The 20,818-nt window shown below is 41.5% G+C and overlaps 1 protein-coding gene across 2 annotated transcripts in view; it reads left to right on the top strand.

Annotated features, from left to right (window-relative positions):
- ATG5 (autophagy related 5) overlaps positions 1-20,818 on the top strand; it is a 215,779-nt gene that overhangs the window by 79,431 nt on the left and 115,530 nt on the right. For both annotated transcript variants that reach the window (XM_088460512.1, XM_088460514.1), the window contains one exon: positions 4,617-4,711. In XM_088460512.1, the coding sequence (XP_088316638.1) occupies positions 4,617-4,711 (95 nt within the window). The remainder of the gene's footprint in view (positions 1-4,616; positions 4,712-20,818) is intronic.

Raw genomic sequence — 20,818 nt, 5'->3', positions numbered from 1 at the left:
CTGATTGGGAACTGGTCAAAACACCGATAGTTGGGATTAAGGATCTTAGAATGTTGGCGCCGGAATCCAGAAACCTGACAGAATCCCGGCGCCGGCATCTCAACGTTAAGTACTGTGGTTAGGGGGTTAGGCTCTAGTAGGAGGGTTAGGGCTAGCAACTTATTCTTATACTTTCTTCTGATTTAAGAAGATCTGTCATCATAGTTTTGTTTAGAATGTACAGGGTAACTGATTTTGTGAAAAGTAAATGGATGTCAGTTAGGAAGTGCCCCCGAATCACAATGCTATGGCATTACACTGGTGTGGTAGGTTGACCCTCCCATCTACTCTTGTCTTTCCTAGTGTTCATTCTAGCATCCTGCACTTGTTACAACCCGTGCAGTTCCTCTTTTCTGCCTGGAGTGGTGCTTCCAGCACACTTAGCTGATGCAACTGCTGAGATACAGACCAGAGTGTTCTAGAGGCACCAGAGCAGAGAGCGACACCCCAGGCAGGAAAGAGGAACTGCACGGGTTGTCACAGGTGCAGGGTGCTAGAATGAACACTACTTTCAGGAGATGTGTCCGCCAAACTAGAGATTAGAGGCCTTAGGGACTGATTCAGCAGCGTACGCAGTAACATATGCAGATCGGCCGATTGTTTAGAACTACGTACGTGTATTCACCGCAGTGTGCGTGTGCTGCAATCGCACGCACATGGGAATCTATCGCAAAGTGAGTGACAGGCCATGAGCATTTGGAGTTATGACGGGGTAGTGGTTGTAGAAACGCAGGCATGTCTGTCCGTTTGAACGCCGTTGCAGATAGACATGCGTAATAGCCACTGCCATTGCACATGCAGCTTGAGTATTCAATTCGTGCAAAGAGACTTGCAGTTTCTGTGACTGGTCATACCTGCTGTAATTGTGCGTGACGGGCCAATGTGCTTCAGTGGTACCGATGTATGCGCAGGACTGCGAGGTATTACAGATGTGAGAATGCAGTAGTGGGCATCTCTATGCTGGCTGAGCTGTGGCAGGCATTAGCATATTTTCGCAGTTGCAATGAATACTGATTCGGGCCCTTAGACAAAGTAAGTTTGAAAACTCCTTGCTGTGTTTTTATGTCTCATTTCTGATTGGAGGTTTGTCTACTGCAGAATTCATGGTAGCAGTTAGACGTTCTGGTTTTTTTTTTTTTAACATGTTTGGGTCATTTATAAGCATAAATAAAATAAGACTTATTCTTGGAAAAAGGTCCTATCCCAGTGGTTCCCAAACTTTTTCGAATCACAGCACCCTATAGTATCAGCATATTTTCCACGGCATCCCTGGGCCAAAAGTTTCTTATTGAGAAATTCTGAAAAAATTGAATAAATTAAATTGTGCTTATATGTCACCCTTCAGTTATGTGGTGGCTGATAGGGCTGTGCTACTTTTTGTCCACATCACTGATTAGCAGTTATTAGCACTGGTTTTGCCTATCACATTGACTAAAAATAATTTTATTTGGTACTGGACCACCAATTCGAGGCACCCCTGCAAGTGCCCTGAGGCACCCATTTTGGGAACCACTGACCTATCCTCTTAGCCTGAATATTGGCTTGGTTATGATGTGATAAAGCATACCCACAAGTACTATCTCAGGGGTACATTAGCCATAAGTAACATAAAGACATAAGTTCATAAAGACATCTAGTCTTCATTGTAGCATCCTGCACCTGTCACTACCTTTGCAGTTCCTCTTTCCTGACTGGAGTATCACTTTCTTCTCTGGTGCTTCTAGCACACTCATGCTGATACAACAACCTGCTGATATACAGATCAGTGTGTGCTAGAAGCACCAGAGCATAGAGTGACACCTCTGGCAGGAAAGAGGAACTGCATAGGTTGTGACAGGTGCAGGGTCCTAGGATGAAGACTAGACATCTGGTAAATGTAGCAGAGTTGGTTAGTTGTCATAATGCTTTGTGACTCTTGGTATGAGTAGAGCAGGGGTCAGGGAACTTTTTTACCTTTTACCCCAAAATATATTTAGATACGCTGACATTACCCTCTTGAATTGAAAGGAAGGAAATCATATAGTAGTGCCCCCATATAATGCCCCTGTAGTAGTGCCCCCATATAACACCCCTGTAGTGCTGCTTGTACAAAAAATAAAAAAACACTTACCTTAATTCCCGTCCTGCATCTGCCGCCGTCCTGTCCGTCCGGCTGCTCCTCGGAACTATGGGAGAGACGTCATGACGTCTCTGCCATAGTGCGCATGGAGAGAGGCGGAAGCTGGAGTTCAGAAGAGAACTCCAGCCTCTGGCTAACGCGGTGCCGCAGGGAAGGAGCCGGGCACCCGCTGGTTTAACATCTCAGCAGGCGTCCGGCTTAGATCCTCCCTGCGGCACAGCCGGGGGTAATGGACGGACAGCCGGGTATGCATAGAATGATTCATATGCATGCCCGGCTGTCCGTCCATTACCCCCAGGAATTTCATTGTTACCCCATGTGGGGTAATTTACCCCTGTTCCCCGACAACTGGAGTAGAATAATGTTTAAATGGTAATGTATATTTGGCCATTATTGTATGTCAGGTCCATCCCTTTATGTCTGCAACATACTCTTTTACAAATGGTCTGTTTTCTGAACAAGATCACATCTAGGACTAAATACTGGATGCATTTTGACTGTAAATTCAACTTTATACAGCAACTCCAGATCTAAGCATTTGTGGGCTAAAATGGAATAACTTATTCAGAGTAGTAGTGATCTATCAGCAACTGCTATAAAAGTTGACATGGATGTTCATTCTTATGCTTTGCTACAAAATCTTTTTTTCAGCCCTGTCCTGATGAAACATGCTGTTTTGTGGGCAGATATGGGAGCATATAGGAAAATATAGCAAAATGAAATACATGAAATGTAAATAAAAGTACTGAAATCTATAACAACTGTTGATGTTCCTCTGTCACCAGAATTTTGTCTTATACCAATCCCAGTTATTAACAAATATTGAAATAAAATAATTTTCCATACTTAAGTGTTTGAACTTCTCAATTAGCTGCTTTGTGGAAATCTCCAGATCCGGCCCCTCTCAGCCATTATTAATAGAGTTTTGTATGTCATTAAAATTGAGTGCATTGTATGCTATCCTAACAATTCCTCAAAATCACTTGACGATCAATGGCTTCAATAGTTAAATTATTTAAACTCTGATATAAAAGTTTTGATAAACTTTAATATGTATTTTTTTTGCATAATTTTGATTATTTTCATATAGAGAAATAGTTTCCCCCACTTTCCTCCATACCCCCGGCTTTCACTTCCTTTCTTAGTTCTTCCTTATCAAATATAATGCATAATGACATAATTTTGTTTTCCTCCTTTTTTATAACAGTTTTACAATAAATTATATTGTTGATGACTTCTTGTAATATAATGTATTGTTCTTCTGTTAATGTCAGTTAAAATCTTTACAACTAAAAGAAAAGGCTACTAATACCCCTTTCAGACATACGACCCGGGAAATTTCCTGCTCAGACCCGGGAATTTCTCCTGTGCAAATTCCCAGGTATTTGGTCGAGACCCCCCCTTTAACGCTACAGCTTCTACCCGGAAAATTCCCAGGTAGACCCCTTTCAGACATAAGCCGGGTTTTTCTGTTTTCTACACAGAAAATCTCAGTTTTCTCATTTAAAGTGGATGCTTTCTGGCACACATTAATGAGGTCATGCAACATTAATTCAATTATGGCACAATATTTGTATTTTCAAAACAAGGTTTTATTTAATAAAGGCCTTTATTGCCACTCCTCTCCTGTCCACTCTCCTCACCAATTCCTCTCCTGTCCACTCTCCTCACCCTCACCAGATCGCGGTTCTGTTGCAATATGTGCAATATGTCCGGCGTCTCTCCTGTCTCTCTCCGACTGCTCCTGCTGATGATAGCAGCAGGCAGCCGTGGCTGGCCAATCAGGAGCTGTTTTGGTGAAGCCCGGGAGTAAATTCCCGGGTAGCACCATTCAGACATGAGCAGGCTAATTTCCCGGGACTTAAGTCCTGGGAAATTCCCTGGTCGATCGGAGGGTCGGCTACCCCGGAACATGTTCCTGGGTAGGTACCTTGCAGACATACGCGACATCCCGGGAATTTGGCCGAGGCAGGACAAATTCTTGGGAATCTCGGTATGTCTGAAAGGGGTATAAGTGCAGGAGCTTCAGTTACAACAAATATACAGTACAATAATTCAAAACTGATATACATATTGTGAAATTAAATTTTTATAACTGAGTGCATGTGGTCTGGGTATATTTTTTATATGGAATACATAAATGAATCATTGCTGTTTTTTAGAATGATGTGTTTTTTAAATTTTACTGAAAACTTTGAAAAAGAAGGCCATATCTATTTCATAAAATATAAATGTTTTATTTATAATGTACTCTAAAATATAATTATAATTATGTCATTTAAGTTTATCAACTTTTTTATTAACCAATGTATGGAGAACTTGCAAAGGCTAAACCTATGAATTTGTAGTAATCATTACAATAGTTCTACAAGATATATATATATATATATATATATATATATATATATATATATATATAAAATAAAAACCCATAATATTTCTTCTTGTAACATTCTAGACAAATTTGACCAGTTTTGGACCATAAATCGAAAACTTATGGAATATGCACCAGAAGAAGCTGGATTTCGTTATATCCCTTTTCGAATATACCAAGTAAGTGATGTCCGATGTGAACTTTTAAATAATAAAGTGAACTACAGTAGACAAGGTAATAATAGAAAAGTTGTTGGTAGTACAAAACACACACATACACATTAACATGGGCTTAATGTAGACTCAACCTGCTGACATGGTCATTATGTGGACAGTGCAGGGTTAGGACAAACATTATGTCCTAACACTGGACAAACATTATGTTGACATGCACAATCTCGACATTCAGACCATGTCAAAACTATGGTGTTAACATTCTGAATGTCAATATAACATATCTCACCCCTCTAGTCCTTGTGGTCTCAGATGCCAGTAAATAAATAGCCTGCTCTGTAACAATCATGCCGAATAAAATATAATGATATTTGGGATTGGGAGATTTGTTATTAAAACTTCAGGTATAACGTGCATCATCTTGGATTCTAATTCTGGGTGATCGATATGGTTAATATATTAATGACTTTATTAATAATATAAATACTTCCATAGAACTTAAGCAGGAGTACTATATAATACCCAGGTATATAACGATAGACCTGATGAGGATACTAAATACCTGATATCCTGAGAGCTTACAATAGAGGGATATTGAAAATATATCATTACACTGAGTATACCTGCTATAAGGATTACTTAGGAAGAACACTACAAACTCGTTAATATGTGAATGACTTTATCAATAATGCAAGTACTTCCATAGAACTTTAGCAGGAATATTGTATAAAAACCACGGACCTGATTGATGTCATAAATGTGATTTAATTTCTCTATTATAACCCTATGAAAGGGTGTATGTGACACTGTCAGATGGACAAGACTCTTTCAAGCATTTGAGATATACCTACAACCAGGATAAAATATGTTAGACTAACGTCAATAGCAGGGATTTCTATTCTGATTTGTGTGGTGGTGCATTAAAGTGTGAGAATACTATATACATATATAATTTAATATATACACCCCACTAATATCTATAACAACACCAAGAAATTGTAAGATTAGGTAGGAGCGCTGCTTTGTATGTTCTTTTTAGAACACAGTTTTGAAATCACATTCTTATTTCTTTTCACATTATCTATCTGTATTTTATATTTATTTTCGCTATTTTGTCTTGATATAATTTGAAAGATATTAGAATCTTATTATTATTTACCAATAAAAGTTACATTTTAAGATATATACTAGCTCAGTGCACCATTCTAAGATATTTCCTCTTTCTCTCTTTTTTGCTGTAATTCTGGGTGATGTCTGTTTTCTTCCACATGCAGCTGCTTTAACACTTAACTGGCTAATATTTTTTCCAAAAACCGCTCAGAAATTGACAGTTTTTTTTAAAGATTGAATTACTTCAAGTACATCAATTTAAAACTTATCCCACACAATTTTATTAAAAATAATGTCTTCTTCAGGGTCCATAGGGATTACCATGGGGTGTAGTTGGTTGGAGTGAGCTGTGCACCAAACAGTTAAAGCTTTAGCTCCCAGGATGCACTGGCCTTCCTCCGTATATACGCAGCCACAGGCAGCCAGTTTTTTCATTAGGTGCTGACAGAAGCAGTAGCACCTTTGAGAACAGTGGGGCTGTATTAGACAGCCCCAATTTTTTATTTTATGTTTTAAAGTTTTTACTTTGTTTCTGAGCAAGTCGCGCTGAGCGTCCTAATGGACACGTGCATTACTGCTCCTACTACCCCCACTTGTGCCGCAACACTGGTGAGTGGTCCGGTGATTATGGCGGGCACCAGCGGAGCTTGGCTAGCACTTCCTTGGGAGGCCCTGGACTGCAGCCGGATAACGGGGATGTCAGGTAAGGCGATTCTCCGCTGCAGGAAATCACGTTGTTATGCAGTCCTTACCTCCGGCTGTGGAGACCAGCTGGAGGCAACTGTTGTGGGGCGACTGGTGTGTTCGCTCCCCCACTACACCACCAGGGCAAGGAGGACCTTCTGTAGTAAGGGCGGTTAAATCAATCTTGAATATATAGGTTGAGGAACTCGCTCCTAAGCCTAAAGCCCCGGTGTTTAAACGGCAAAAGGTGGTTAAGTTGAGTTCTCTCAAACAGAACAGCTCACTGTTTATGGGGGAAGCATGGAATATTTCTAACAAACTGTTCCATATCCCAAAAATACTCTTTTTATCCTCTCCCACCTTGTAAGTGTACTAAATGGAAATTCCCTCCTATAGTGGATTCTCATGTGGCACGTTTAGTTAAGAGCTCTACGCTGCCTATACCATCCGCATCCATCCTTAAGGATGCTACAGATAGAAAACTAGAGACTTGTCTTAAGTCTGTATACTTGTTTTCTGGCGCTGTTACTAGGCCGGCAATGGCCTCAGCCTGGGTAGCTGAGGCTATTGAAGGATGGACGAATGCACTGGAAGACAGCATGTCATCAGATGCTACCAGGGTGCAACTGGCCTACATCTCTCATATTCGGGAGGCGGCCTCTTATTTTGAAGAAGCTGCGTTGGATACTGGACTCCTTTCTTCTAAAGCTTTTGTGACCTCGTTAGTCGCCCGCAGAGTCCTTTGGCTACGATCCTGAACAGTGGACTCAGAATCTAAGAAAGTCTTCGAATCCTTGCCTTTCTCTGGCAACGTACTGTTTGGCGCAGAGTTGGACAAGATAGTGGCTACTTTGGCATCCTCAAAAACTGCTTTTTTGTAGTCAGCAGCTACTCCTAAGCCTAATAGGTCTTCCTTTCAGACTTTTCGTCCCCAAGGTAATGAAAAAGGACAGTCCTTTCCAAGGAAGCCTGCTTTAGACAAGACCAACAAGTCTAGATCTAAGCAGCCTTGGGTGACCAGATGTCCAGCTCCTAAGTCTGACGACACACCCTCCGTCTGATGGGGCGGGCCCCCTCCTAGGGGATCCCAGGGTGGGAGGCCGACTTCTGCAGTGCGCCGACTCATGGCATCAGACAACCACAGATGCCTGGATCAGAGAAGTGGTCTCTCATGGATATGCTCTCACTTACTCCCCAGCAATTTGTTTGTACAGGTCTTCCATCAGACCCCATCAAGGCCCAGGCCTTCAAGGAAGCCATTCACTCCCTGTTGAGTTTAGGTGTGGTAATACCCGTTCCTTCGGTTCTTCGAGGAACTGGTTTCTATTCCATGCTCTTTTTGATTTGAATGGGTCTCATCTGCCTATTCTGAATCTCAAACCCATCAACAGGTTTATCCAAGTGCCAAACAAACTATTGTTCTGGCAGTGGAACCTGGGGATTTTATGGTTTCCCTGGACATTCAGTATCTGCATGTGCCTATTATGCTATCCCAACAAAGATTTCTACGGTTTGCTCTTCTGCAGCAAAAATACCAGTTTCAGGCACTGCCATTTGGTCTGTCAATGGCCCCTCGGGTCTTTACCAAGATAATGACAGTTATGATGGGCTACCTGAGGCATCAGGGAGTCAGATTCCTGCCATACCTAGATGACCTCTTAATTTTGGCACAGTCACAGGCTGTTTTACAACACCATCTCCAGCTGACCATTGCCTGCCAGCAAGCACACGGCTGGATCATCAATTAGAGAAAGTCCTCCCTATCTCCAGCAAAGAGGATGGTACATCTGGGTGCACTCCTGGATTCTCAGTTACAAAGGATCTTTCTGCCAGCAGACAAGATTTCTGTACTGCTATTGCATGTGCGCAAATTGCTCTGCAATCAAAGCGTATCCATTCACTCAGCAATGCAGGTCATGGGGTCCCTGGTATCCACCTTCGATATTTTGGAATACGCCCAGTTCCACTCCAGGCCTCTTCAACAACTGATTTTATCTCAGTGGAACGGCCAGTATCATCTAATCCGATCACCCAGATGATGCTCCGCCCTCAAGAGGTGCGGCTTTCCCTCTCATGGTGGCTGCAGATGTCTCATCTGGACAAGGGTTGCCCTTTCTGTATCCCAAAGTGGGAGCTCCTCACTATGGATGCCAGCCTTCGTGGATGGGTCGCAGTGACAGGTCATTATACCTTTCAGGGAAGATGGACAACTCAGGAAAGTCACCTGCCTTTAAACATCCTGGAGCTTCAAGCAGTGTACAGAGCACTCACTTTGGCGAGACACCTTCTCCAGGGCAGGCCGGTCCAAATCCAGTTCGACAATGCGACCACAGTTGCCTACCTCAACCATCAGGGAGGCACGCTAAGTCAGGCAGCAATGTGGGAAGTAGCTCACATCCTGGTCTGGACCGAACGTTATCTCCTGGCAATCTCTGCAGTATTCATCCCCGGAGTCCTCAACTGGGAAGCGGACTTACTAAGTCGTCGGGATGTACACGCAGGAGAATGGGCTGTTCACCCAGATGTCTTTTAACTCATGGTGGACAAATGGGGCCTATCAGAAGTAGACCTTATGGCCTCACGTCACAACCACAAGGTCCAGGACCAGAGACCCCTCAGCTGCCTTCGTGGATGCTGTGGCAGTGCGATGGAATTTCAATCTCGCATACCTTTTTCCTCTGATTTCCCTCCTCCCAATGGTTCTCCGGAAATTCAAGCAGAAAGGTGATACTGATTGCTCCAGCCTGTCCCAGCTGGATCACCGTTCTACAGAGTCTCTCCATAGACACTGCTTTTCCACTTCCTTTACAGCAGCACCTGTTAGCACAGGGTCCTTGTCTGCACTCGGACCTACCTCGTCCTCTTTGACGGCATAGCTCTTGAGTCAACCCTCTTAAGAGCCAAAGGTTTCTCTAGCTCTGTGGTCAGGACGATGCTTGGGTCTAGGAAGCCTTCCTCAGCCCGCATCTGTCACAGAGCTTAGCACTCTTATTTTTAAGGGTGCTCACCCAGATGTTATGACCCTATGGTTTTAGTGGTTTCTAGGTGCTTGCTTTTTATTATTATTATTATTATTATTTTTATTATTATTATCCTTTATTTATATGGCGCCACAAGGGTTCCGCAGCGCCTTACATAGTACAAAAACATAGTACATAAACAGTTAAACAGAACAAGAAAACAGTGTCATACAGTTTAAGACACTACAAGACAAGTACATGGTATATAAACACTGCTGCAACAGAAGCAGGATGGCAAAAGTCACGGGTTAGGTGCTTTTGAGTATAGAGCAGATAGTATAAGTAAAGAAAGGATAAGCACAAGAGGATAGAGGGCCCTGCTCGTGAGAGCTTACATTCTAAAGGGGATGGGCAGACAGACAGGGGTGACACAGATGGGGTAGACAGTGAGCATGGGACAGAGGGTTAGGATGACAGATGACTGGATTCCTATTTTACAGTATGTGTGGAAGTCATTTGAATTTAGATTTACGCCACTGACATTCTACTTTAAGAGGCAGTTTTTGTAGGTGTCTGTGGAAAGCCATGGCTGTTATATCAGTTTACGTGAAGTCTGACGGGTGGCTGAAGCCACTTCATGAAGGGCTATTTAGAGAGTGTGGTTAACGTGTAAACCAGCAGTCTCAGGTAAATGTAGAAATTGGTGAAAGTAGTTATTGTAAAGAGATATTCAGATGTAAAATAATAAGTTGTGATCAAGTGTGAATTCTATAAGGCACATTTATTGATTTGGAGGGTGATGGGAGACATGTGAGGTTTGCAGGATATTTATTCCATAGTAAATCCGCTGTATGTGTGTGGGGCCTGGATTTGGTGATATGTCACCAGATAATAAAAGCAGAAGGATGGAGAAGTAGATATAGTTGTAGGTGTGTAAAAGTTATTTATAGTGACTCAATGAGGCTGTAATTGTCAATTTTTGATGAAAAGAAAGCTCATTAGTTTTTAGAGGAGGTGAGTGACTCAATAGGGCGGCAGTGTGCCGAGAGAGGTGAGATGCAGGGAGAGTTAGGGATGTTATATCCTTAGAGAAAATACAAAGGAGAGAGTTGATAAAAAGAAATGTGTAGTACATGGTGAGTTTTAGGTTTGTTATTTTTAGACAAATTTTAAAGCAATCAGTTTCTTAATCTGAAATTACCTCAGATGTTGGTCAATGTTTGTTCAACTGTTTGATTAACTGTTATGTAATCACACTTTGTGCATTTAACACTTGGTGCTTTTTAACCCCAGCTGCAAACAGTCCCAGCTGCCCCTAGACTGAATATAAGGAGTGGTATCCCTTGATTAGGACAGGCTACAGCTGATCAAAGGAGATAACTTGCTCTGAGTTGGAGCAAAAACCAGGCCAGATATATACCATAAACTATGCTTCACTGACCAATACAGACTATACAGGAAAAAAAAATAAAAAAAAAAATCTATGCAAGAGAGACAGTTACGTACATTAAATCCACACACAATTGCAAGCATGAAGTTCTATGCAGAATATAGGTGCAATAAGCTTTTTATTTTTGTTAATCTGTCCTCAGTACCCAGATGGTTACTTTCCAAAAGTGGTATCCCGGGTTTTTCATTCGAATGAAGAGTGTGTGGTTCCAGTTTGTCGGATCTTTATGTACGGTTTGTCGTGACGCTTTTCCTAGACAATTGTGCAGGGTGGCCACATGGGCTTCTGTCCACACCTTCCTTAGGTTCTATGCCTTTGAGACTTTTGCCTCTCAGGATGCTTCCTTTGGGCGCAGGATTCTCTTTTCTGCTCAGGAGCATCCCCACCCTTAAGGGAAACTGCTTTAGGACATCCCCATGGTAATCCCTGTAGACCTATGGACACTGAAGAAGAAATTAAGAGTTATGGTGAGAACTTACCCTTGTTAACGCTATTTCTTCGAAGTCCATAGGGTCCACAGGGTGCCTACCCTGACGAACCTAGCTTCATTGGATATTTTTTTCTCGGTCACTGATTCCCTCACCTTTTTGAGTGGGTTTCTTGAGAGTAATGTTCTTAATTATCCTCTCTCCTACTCCTAACTTGGGCTTGTTTACAAAACTGGCTGGCTGGGGGCGGGGTATATATGGGCCCGTGCATCCTGGGAGCTAAAGCTTTAAGTGTTTGGTGCACAGCTCACTCCAGCCAACCAGGGGCGGGAGTATGGGAGACAATAGAGGCGCCTACCGCCGGGCTGAAGGGGCACCTTCTCCATTGTCCACAATATATTCACCACACTTAGGGCTGTAAATATTTACCCGGAGTGTACCATCACGGCCGTCAAATTCATGGCACCTCTTCCCGGCACCTGAGAAGCTACCTAAACCATATACTAGTGGAGGGCTTCATGTCAGACCATTGATGTCGGTGTTCCTCAGCAGCTTCTCATGCCAGTGTGACACATCTGGAGCCTCCCCTCACACACAACTCCCCCGTCCCACTCCTCCCTGGTGGCAACTCTAGCCGCGGACCTGTAAGGCAGGCCCGAGCATAAGCGTGGCTGCACTTCTTCCAGGAGCTGGGTGTCAACAACGATGCACCAGCTGCGGGTAAGAAGATGGCATGGGAGGCGGGGGCCTGGGGCACCAGCGACTGAGTCTGAGAGCAGATCTTTGGTGGAGCAACTTCCCAGCATGTGAAGCAGTCAGCAGTAAACTGGGCATTTTGTGATTTGTAGTTCCACCACAGTAGCAGTCTTACAGTATCTTGACTCAAACTCAGTCCTCAAAGCCCCCCACATCAGGTGGTTTTCCCTTCGATCAGAGATATCAGGACGGCTCCCCAACCCACATCAGGTGTCTTTCATTTCCATAAGGAGAACTCTAAGCCTCATGCTAATTGCACTATATAGATCACTATCTTATCTGTGACTAAATGCATAGCTGTACATACAGTACTCCTAATTACCCCCAGGGCTGCATCTGAGGTCGCTCTTCATACAAACATACGAGTACATTACATTCATCAGTGCAGTCCCCATCTTTATAATAGTCAATGTTGCAATGTTATCCCTTATCTTGTGTCTCTGGTATATGATGGGAGAGCTGTATATCTTTTTATGTGTACCAGGCACATTAACTGCAGGGGATCTATACACAACTCAAATGCCAACCCTTCACTTCTCCTTCAGCGCTACTGTGCATGCATGGTCTGTCTCCGGAATGCAGATACATTTGGGGAATTCTATAAATTTGCAGCTATCTCCCGGGTGTTTTGAGGGTTATCCTGCAAACTTACTTTAGTAAATAGGTCTAATAAAAACAAGTTCACATATTCTATTATAGGGATGTGCAGGCTCGGTTCTACTCGGTTCCGTTCGGTTCTTTTTACCGAACCTTATTGGCTATCCAAAACTCGTGACAGCTGAAACCCAATATGATCCGGTAAAAAGAACCGAACGGAACCGAGTAGAACCGAGCCTGCACATCCCTAATTCTATATTAGTGTTTTAGATAGATAGATGCATGCATGTGCCATAATTATTTTCACTTTTTTGGTGGGGGGTGAGCACCAAATTATAACTTGCCTCCGAGGCGTCTGGGATGAATTTACGCCACTTCAACCAACTACATCCCATGGTAATCCCTGTGGACCCTATGTACTTCGAAGAAATAGCGTTAACAAGGGTAAGTTCTTACCATAACTTATAATATATATATATATATATATATATACCATCAATAGTTTAGCTGTCCTTAACAATGCGGCATCTGTGCTCACTAGTGGGGGCAAAACCACTTACCATGAGCCGTAGATCATTGATGGTTGCAAACCATCAATTGTCTGTGGCTTTCCCAAGTATACTGTATAGTATACAGTATAACATCCCTAATTGGAGCCTCTTTTCGATAGTCTTGAACGATAGGGATCGCCCTAATCAAAATTATTCATCAAATTACCATTTACAATAATACTGATATCAACAAAAGAAAAGAGTATCCAGAAAAATCGTCAAAAGGTGATTTTGATTGACTTATCGCAAATCTATATGCGTCAATGATTGGGACACGCTTGGGGGGCCTATGGCTCTGCTGTGTTTTTATATGGCCAGGTACACACTGGGACCAGAGCGCTGATGTGTGCACTTTTCCCTGGTTGCTGCTCCTCTTGCAGCTGCCAGTTACATACTGGGAGCAGAACCACTCCTGTGGTTCTATGTCCCGGAGGCAGCTCTTTTCTGCAGCTGCTGTATGCACATCGGGGCCAAGGTGCTGATGTGTGCACCTTTCCCCGCACTGCACACTGCAGAGAGGAGCAGCAGTCGGGAATATGTGCACACATCGGCTAAGGCGCTCTTGTGTTTCTGTGTCCCGGCCAAACAGTGCTTCTCGGCACGCCATGTTTCGTGCAACTTGGCTTGCACCAAGTGTGTTTTTCATTTGAATGTGCGACTTAGTGGCAACGCAATGCGACAAAACTGCTTCATGAGATTGCACCTATTAATTTGATATGCAACACTTGTATATCTCTGTGCGACTGAGTCTGAATCTGTATATGATGCAGCAGCTGTGGCATTTTATTTATTTTTTTAACCCCAATTTCCGTTATATAGATTCAGACTCAGTTGCACACAGATATACAAGTGTTGCATCAAATGAATCATTGCAGTCTCATGAAGTGGTTTATTCGGGACTAAGGCGCACATTATTACAGCAATAAAAGACGCAAAAAAATGCTACACTGCTCGGCGCAGCTCACTGACACCAGTCGTCTGGCGCCACATTATATTGAGGCTAGATGTATGAGGACACATCTGTATGGTTGACACACATCCTTTAAGGCAAAATATCTACTCATACTGAAACCAATCATTAATTGCAAATGGAAATGATGGCTATTATGAATGCTACCTGACATATAAGCATTTGCCAAATTGTGATGTATTTTGTTCTCTCTTTGAATAACAGTCGTCGTTTTGGGCATAGGTGTTAACCACTTGCTGCTTAAAAACACTGACAATGTATTTGTAGAGAAACCTGTCAGTAATAACACTTCTTTATTTCCTCCCTTCATCTTTAGTACTTTGAATTAAACACAAGAAATTGTTCAATATATAGTTATGTGAAGTGTTATAAGAAAAAGTATCTATATCCTTTTATTTTTCTATAAATATTTCACTAAACATATTGGTATAAATCAATTCGTAGAAAATGTTTTCTCTTGTATTTGAATGGAATTCGCCAACTTGTCATTTACCATTGTAAATTCGAATATATGCCTTAAGGTGCGTAAACACGGTATGATATTGTGAATGATAACGATATAGTTATTGCTATTACCGTTCAATATCATTCCGTGTGTATGCATGACATCGTTAACGATGTCTGCCGTTGCCTGAACATGCAGGCCAACCTGATAATATCGTCACTGACCATATCGTTAACGATATCGTTCAGTGTGTCTGCTCAATGTTGGGAATGACTTTGAGCCCGGCAGATGAGGGGACAACACTGAACGATATAGCTCATAGAGCATATCATTCTGTGTGTACCCAGCTTTAGACTCCAGTGGAAGTAAAGCAATAACTGTAGAATTCTTGAAATTACACACATTAACTTTTATTCAGTGTCTTTTATATATGGGTAACCTAATAGTAGGTATTAAGTAGAATACTTCAAAACATTTTTTTTTCTGAATACATGTTCAGGAAAAAGTTGCTGTAAACCGTAGCATTTCAGTTACTGTTCACCAGTTTTATACGATGTTCAATGTCAGCTCTTTGTTTTTATTATTTATCATTTCAATTATGCAACGTGTTTTACTTGCATTTGTATGGGAATCAAACCTAAGACCCCATTAATCCTAACTATGTCATCGTGCTGTCTTGGACCTTGCGTCAATGAGTTATGGAAGTCCTCTGCTCTAACCTAAAGAAGGTCTTACCTATCACAAGTATGAAATAACATGTACAAGCATAAACTTATTATGATTCAAATTCACATAATAAACATTACAAATGAGATAGACACGTGACATGTACCTGGTTTGCTATTAACAGTGTGACACATCTGATCTTGTACAAATGACTATCAGAGGCATAGTGATGTTCCATTTTTAATGATTCACTTGTGTATTTATAGTTTTTAATGTGCATTGTGAAAGGTATGTGTGAGTAATGCTTTCGTTTCACTATAAAACAAAAACTAATTCAGGCACTAAAAATATAATTATAATCAAAAATCGAATGGATATGATGAACTCCTATTACAAAGAAAGCAGCTCCTAGAAGTGACTCTGCAATCACCACCTGAAATGACTGAATAATTATAATAGTTAATATTATACAAAAGAGCAGTTATATGTATAAATAAATGCCACAATTTAATAACAATGTATAAATCAATGTGTTCATACATTCTACGTATAAGCAATATTAAAGCCATAGAAGTAATGCAAAAGCAAACAAATAAGTGGATATTTTTAAAAAGCTTATGTAGTGTGCCTCTTTTAATTAAAAAAACCACACTATTGGCATATATTAGGCAGTTCTTATAGATGTATATTATAATCCGTGTATTGGGGATTAGTATATAGCAAGAGTTCCAATTACCCGTGTAGACTAATAGGTATAATGTGGTATATACGGCCGCTTACCAGTCTACAGGGGCAAATGGAACTTCCGTTTGACTGTCTGTAGTTGTGCAGTTTCAGATTGGTTGTTGTCTTTGTTTGTGTAGGATACCCTTACCATTTTTTCAGGTGTATTATTTACCTATTGCAATTACACTTGTGAAAAGCCTGGAGCTCTCGGCTGTAGCTTTGTATGCAAACTGAGACTCATTGTGGTCCTGGCCAGTGGTATTCAATGCTTTATTTTAGCTGGGATCAGTGTGCCATTTTTCTAAAAACCCAAAACAGGAAACGGTGTATATTCCATGTCTGACAACTAGGGGGATCTAAACAGATTCTGATAGAACTCCAGTTGGTGTCCAGCCCAGCCCAGCCCTGCTCCAGATTAACCCTTAGCGAGGCCACAACAGTTTAAGTTAAACTGGATCTGAAAGATGTTGCAGCTTACATGCAGCTTACATGTTGCAACGGTTTCCATATAGTGATGTCCAATGTGTGTGTACTGTATATGTATCTTCATTACTGAAGCAGTTCAGCATTGTTTCGGTGTGTGAACAGCTGCTCTGAAAAGCCGGTGTCGCCGTGATCAGTAACACTGCTAATTCATTAGCAGTGATACTTACCGGTGTTTGGTCTGCCCTGTGCGGATGTGTGACCTGAGCTCACGCATGCGCACGGCCGCAGATCACTCACTGCAGAGGAAGTGGAGGGATTGCTCCTCACAACCCCGGACCTCCTTCTCATAGGAAGGAGCTGTGGACCCGGTACCAACACCATCTGAAGATGGCATTGATTCTCGTTTGCTGCTGTTAGGAGGTAAGTAAGAATATCTTTACAATTTCACAAGCGACTTTTCAAGTGCGCCTAGATATAGTCACCCTGTTTCTAAATTTTGGTTAATGAATATTAGGCTGTAGAAGCAAAGACATATACTGTATGCTCTTATTATTGATAGGCAGATTCATTATTTTATACACAGAAAACACTTACCAGACAAAATGGCTGTGTATATTTGCATGTCCAGATGTTGGCTGCTTAGTTTATCAGTTCTGATGTTACCGAATGTATTAGGTTTCAATAAACAGTTCAAATAAAGTCATAGAGTTTCACTGTTTTCTATTTTTCTCGGTATTGGTCCAGATATGTAGTGCTATTGCTTCTCACCTAAACCTCAGCTCAGTGCAGCATAGTATTAATATATTTTCATTATTGGCCTGTCTTTATAAAATGGTATTTGTATAAACATATATTACTACATAACTGGAAGCACAAGCACTAGAGGTCACTGTCTATTTTAGTTTAAATCTAAAGAACTGTTACCCACTGGTGTTGCTTTTGCATAAAAAAAAAACGTGTGCTTGTGAAAACGCATTGACATGCGGTGTGACTGCACAAGTACAGGTTAATATATGCTGGATGGCAAAATGTGCCAGGCACATGTGGCACAGAAATTTTTCAATAGCAGATAGGTTTCCATCAGGTCATGAATGGCCTATTGAAATGGCTAGCAAAAACTATGCTGGTAATATATTTTATTTTTAAAACAGTACCCATGAGCCCCAAAAAATCCATTACTAGTAACAGTGCTATACAGCAAAAAAAAAAAAAAATCACTGTATGTGCGTCATCTTTCTAGTGCAACTCGCATGTCATTGTTCTAAATTGAACTGCGTTTTGGTCAACAGACTGAGGGGCATATTCAATTTGGAGCGAAAAGTCCGTTGCCGGACTTTTTGCCGTTGAAAAGTTATGACGCTCGTCCCCGCTTATCCCTGTATTCAATTCCAAATCAGCGAAAACGGGACCCGGTGGAAACGAAATAGGTGAAAATTCCTGTCATTTTTGGGGAAATCAGCCTGACAACCCCCAAAAGATGCTCTGACTTGGGGGTTCACTGTGGGCAGCCCCGAATAGCCCTGCAAAAGGTATTTGGGGTCTTTGAATGGTCTCAATAGGTGCTATTTAGTGTCTTTGGGACAGTGGTGAAGAATAGCATTTAGCCATTTTTTTGTAGTCCCATCAAATTTGGGGTGCCTGAAAATGGATGCAAGCATATTTTTAAGTGACTAAAGAGAACTTGGGAAAATCGTGGAAAATCCACCTGCCGCAACCACCTGCAATTTAAAAAACACCTGGGGCATACTTGGGGACTCCCACTGAGTCTATTTCACTAGTTTAGAAGTTTGTCCCCCAACTTTGTTTTTTTTTTTTGCCCTCAAACCAAAAGTACTTTTTCGGGGTATCCTAAGACACAGAATACCTTTGGGGGCCTGTCCACAGGGTGATTTTTGGAAGTCTGCACCCCAAAACCCCAATTCTGCACTTGTTCTCGCCATCTATTCATAGGTGATACTATTTCGCTGGTCCCAATGCATTGACCTTTCGCTCTGGCGAAAAGTCTGAAAAATTTAATACGAGGATAACTGAAATCGGCGAAAATGACGTCATCGGCGAAAAAGTTTCGCCGAGAACAGCTTTTCACAGCCTAATTGAATATGGCCCTGAGTGCCTTATCTAAGGCAAATAATACTGGAGGCGGCAGATGAACCCTGGTTCATTGAATAGCTTCTTAAAAGATTCCACAAAGATATTATAGTTGTATAGCACTGGGTCATCTTGCTCCCAAAGTGAAGAAGACCAGGCCATAGCCTGACCATTGAGTAACAAAATAATATAAGCAACTCTTTATTTCTCAAAAAGAGAATAGACTGGTAGAAGTTTATGTTGAATAGAATATTGATAGAGGAAATGTTTACAAGCTATTGAGATCCCCATCAAACTTTGGGGTGTAGGTAACTACAAATGGGAAGTAGACCTTGGAGCCGAAGTACATAATCTGCAACACCAGCAAGTATGATGCACAAATGTCTGTAGACAATATTTAATTTTATCTTGATCACTTTCTGGTTTCTCAATAGGAGCCACCAGGTTCTGTAGAAACTCTTTATTGGGTAAGCATAGAAGCCAGAATGTAGCATATAGGAAAACCCCATTCAAAAAGCCCATTTCTGTGCTGACAGCGATCACATGACCAGCCCATGATGCTGAAATAGCTGCCATGGATGTCATCGGTACCACTCTGAATATAGCGTGACAAATATGTGATGGGAGCTTAGGCACAATAAATAGACACGTTACAATGATATTTCAGAGTACCTTCATTTTCAGTCATCAGTCATACAATATGGTTAATAGTTCATTTGGAGAATCAGCTTCTTCAGGTCAAGAAGGGTTTCAAGCCAGAAAGATTTGTACATCAGGGCAGTACTTAACACTCCCCAACAGAGGATGGGATGTAGTTATGAGACCGGCGACCGTGATGCCGCAGGTCTCAGTACTTACAGCTGAATCCCGACAAGGGATTTAAGACAGGCGTCAAAATACTGACACGCCTGTCTTAATCCCGACGTCAGACGCCAACCCGAACGAGGTAAGTCCGAGGCGCCCTTAGCGTTAGCCACGGGGGGGAGGGTTAGGTTTAGAGAGTATATCAGGGTTAGGGTTAGGATTTTTTGACCACTGGGGGGGGGTTAGGTTTATTCATGAAGGGGGGAGGGTTAGGCTACAAAAAGTGACAAGGGGAAGGGGAGAGGGTAACTATACTTACCCAACACCTGTCAGGATACCAACCATCAGGGGGGGGGCGCTGTCGGTATTTTGACAGGAGGCATCCCGACAGCCAGCATTACATACTCATTTCCAGAGGACAATTCATTGCTACTTTCAATAACTTCTGTATATCTTCTGTCAGAAGCCCCAAATTGATGATCGTGACAAGAAGCTCCATGATTTATTGGACAAACATCCATAATTTCTTACAGCAAACATCATGACTTCCAGTGAGTTGGTCTTGTTTTACAACAGATCAAGCACATAAGGGTTTGGTAGCCCATTGCCAGCAGGAATTTGCTTAATATATCTGGTAATAGAAAGATGCTCAAATAAGGTTGACATAAGCTCTGATATTCTTCTGCATAAATTACAAGCAAATCCAGTTATGTTTAATTCAACAACTTCACAGTGGTAGCCCTGTTAAATAATAAAGGAAGTATACAATTGTTGTAAATTATTGGGTGTCTCAAGTACAAGATAGGGCAAACACTAAAATTATATAATGTTGAGAGATACCTCCTAACCTTCTTGGAGAGGTCTAATCCATTGATAGTCTATACATTTTTCTGACATCAAGAAAGGTAACCACGTGAAACCAAGTGCATATTCAGTAAGTGCAGTCTGCACCTGAGTGAGAGCAGGGGGTACATTTACTAAAGTGAGAGTTTTTAGAAGTGAGTTTTAGAAGAGATGTTGCTCATAGCAACCAATCAGACTCTACTTTACATCTAACTAGCAACTTCTAGAAGATAATAGCTAGAATCTGATTGGTTGCCAGGGGCAACATCTCTTCTAAAACTCACTTCTAAAAACTCTCACTTTAGTAATCACTAATTACTAGTTTTGTGGGTAAAAAAAAAACCTTTTATTTAAATTTTCCAGTTATGTTTGCTAAAGGTTTTAAAGTATATTTCAGGTGTGCTGCTTCAGGATTCTGGAGGAAAGGGAATTTCCAGTTCAGGAGCATCATTCTTTATATTTGGCTCCTGCTGTAGTTCCTTAATAATTTCAATAGTAGGACATAAGACTGCAATAGAACATTTCAGTTTACTGATTATTAAAATCAGCATAGTTTATCTTTTTTGTGTCACTTAAGTCAGGTTTATTTTGCAGTATACAGTATGTAAA

Source organism: Taudactylus pleione, unplaced genomic scaffold, assembly GCF_031769625.1.
Source record: "Taudactylus pleione unplaced genomic scaffold, aTauple2 ptg000046l, whole genome shotgun sequence".
NCBI classification, from domain to species: domain Eukaryota; kingdom Metazoa; phylum Chordata; class Amphibia; order Anura; family Myobatrachidae; genus Taudactylus; species Taudactylus pleione.
This window is presented reverse-complemented; position numbering and strand designations above follow the sequence as displayed.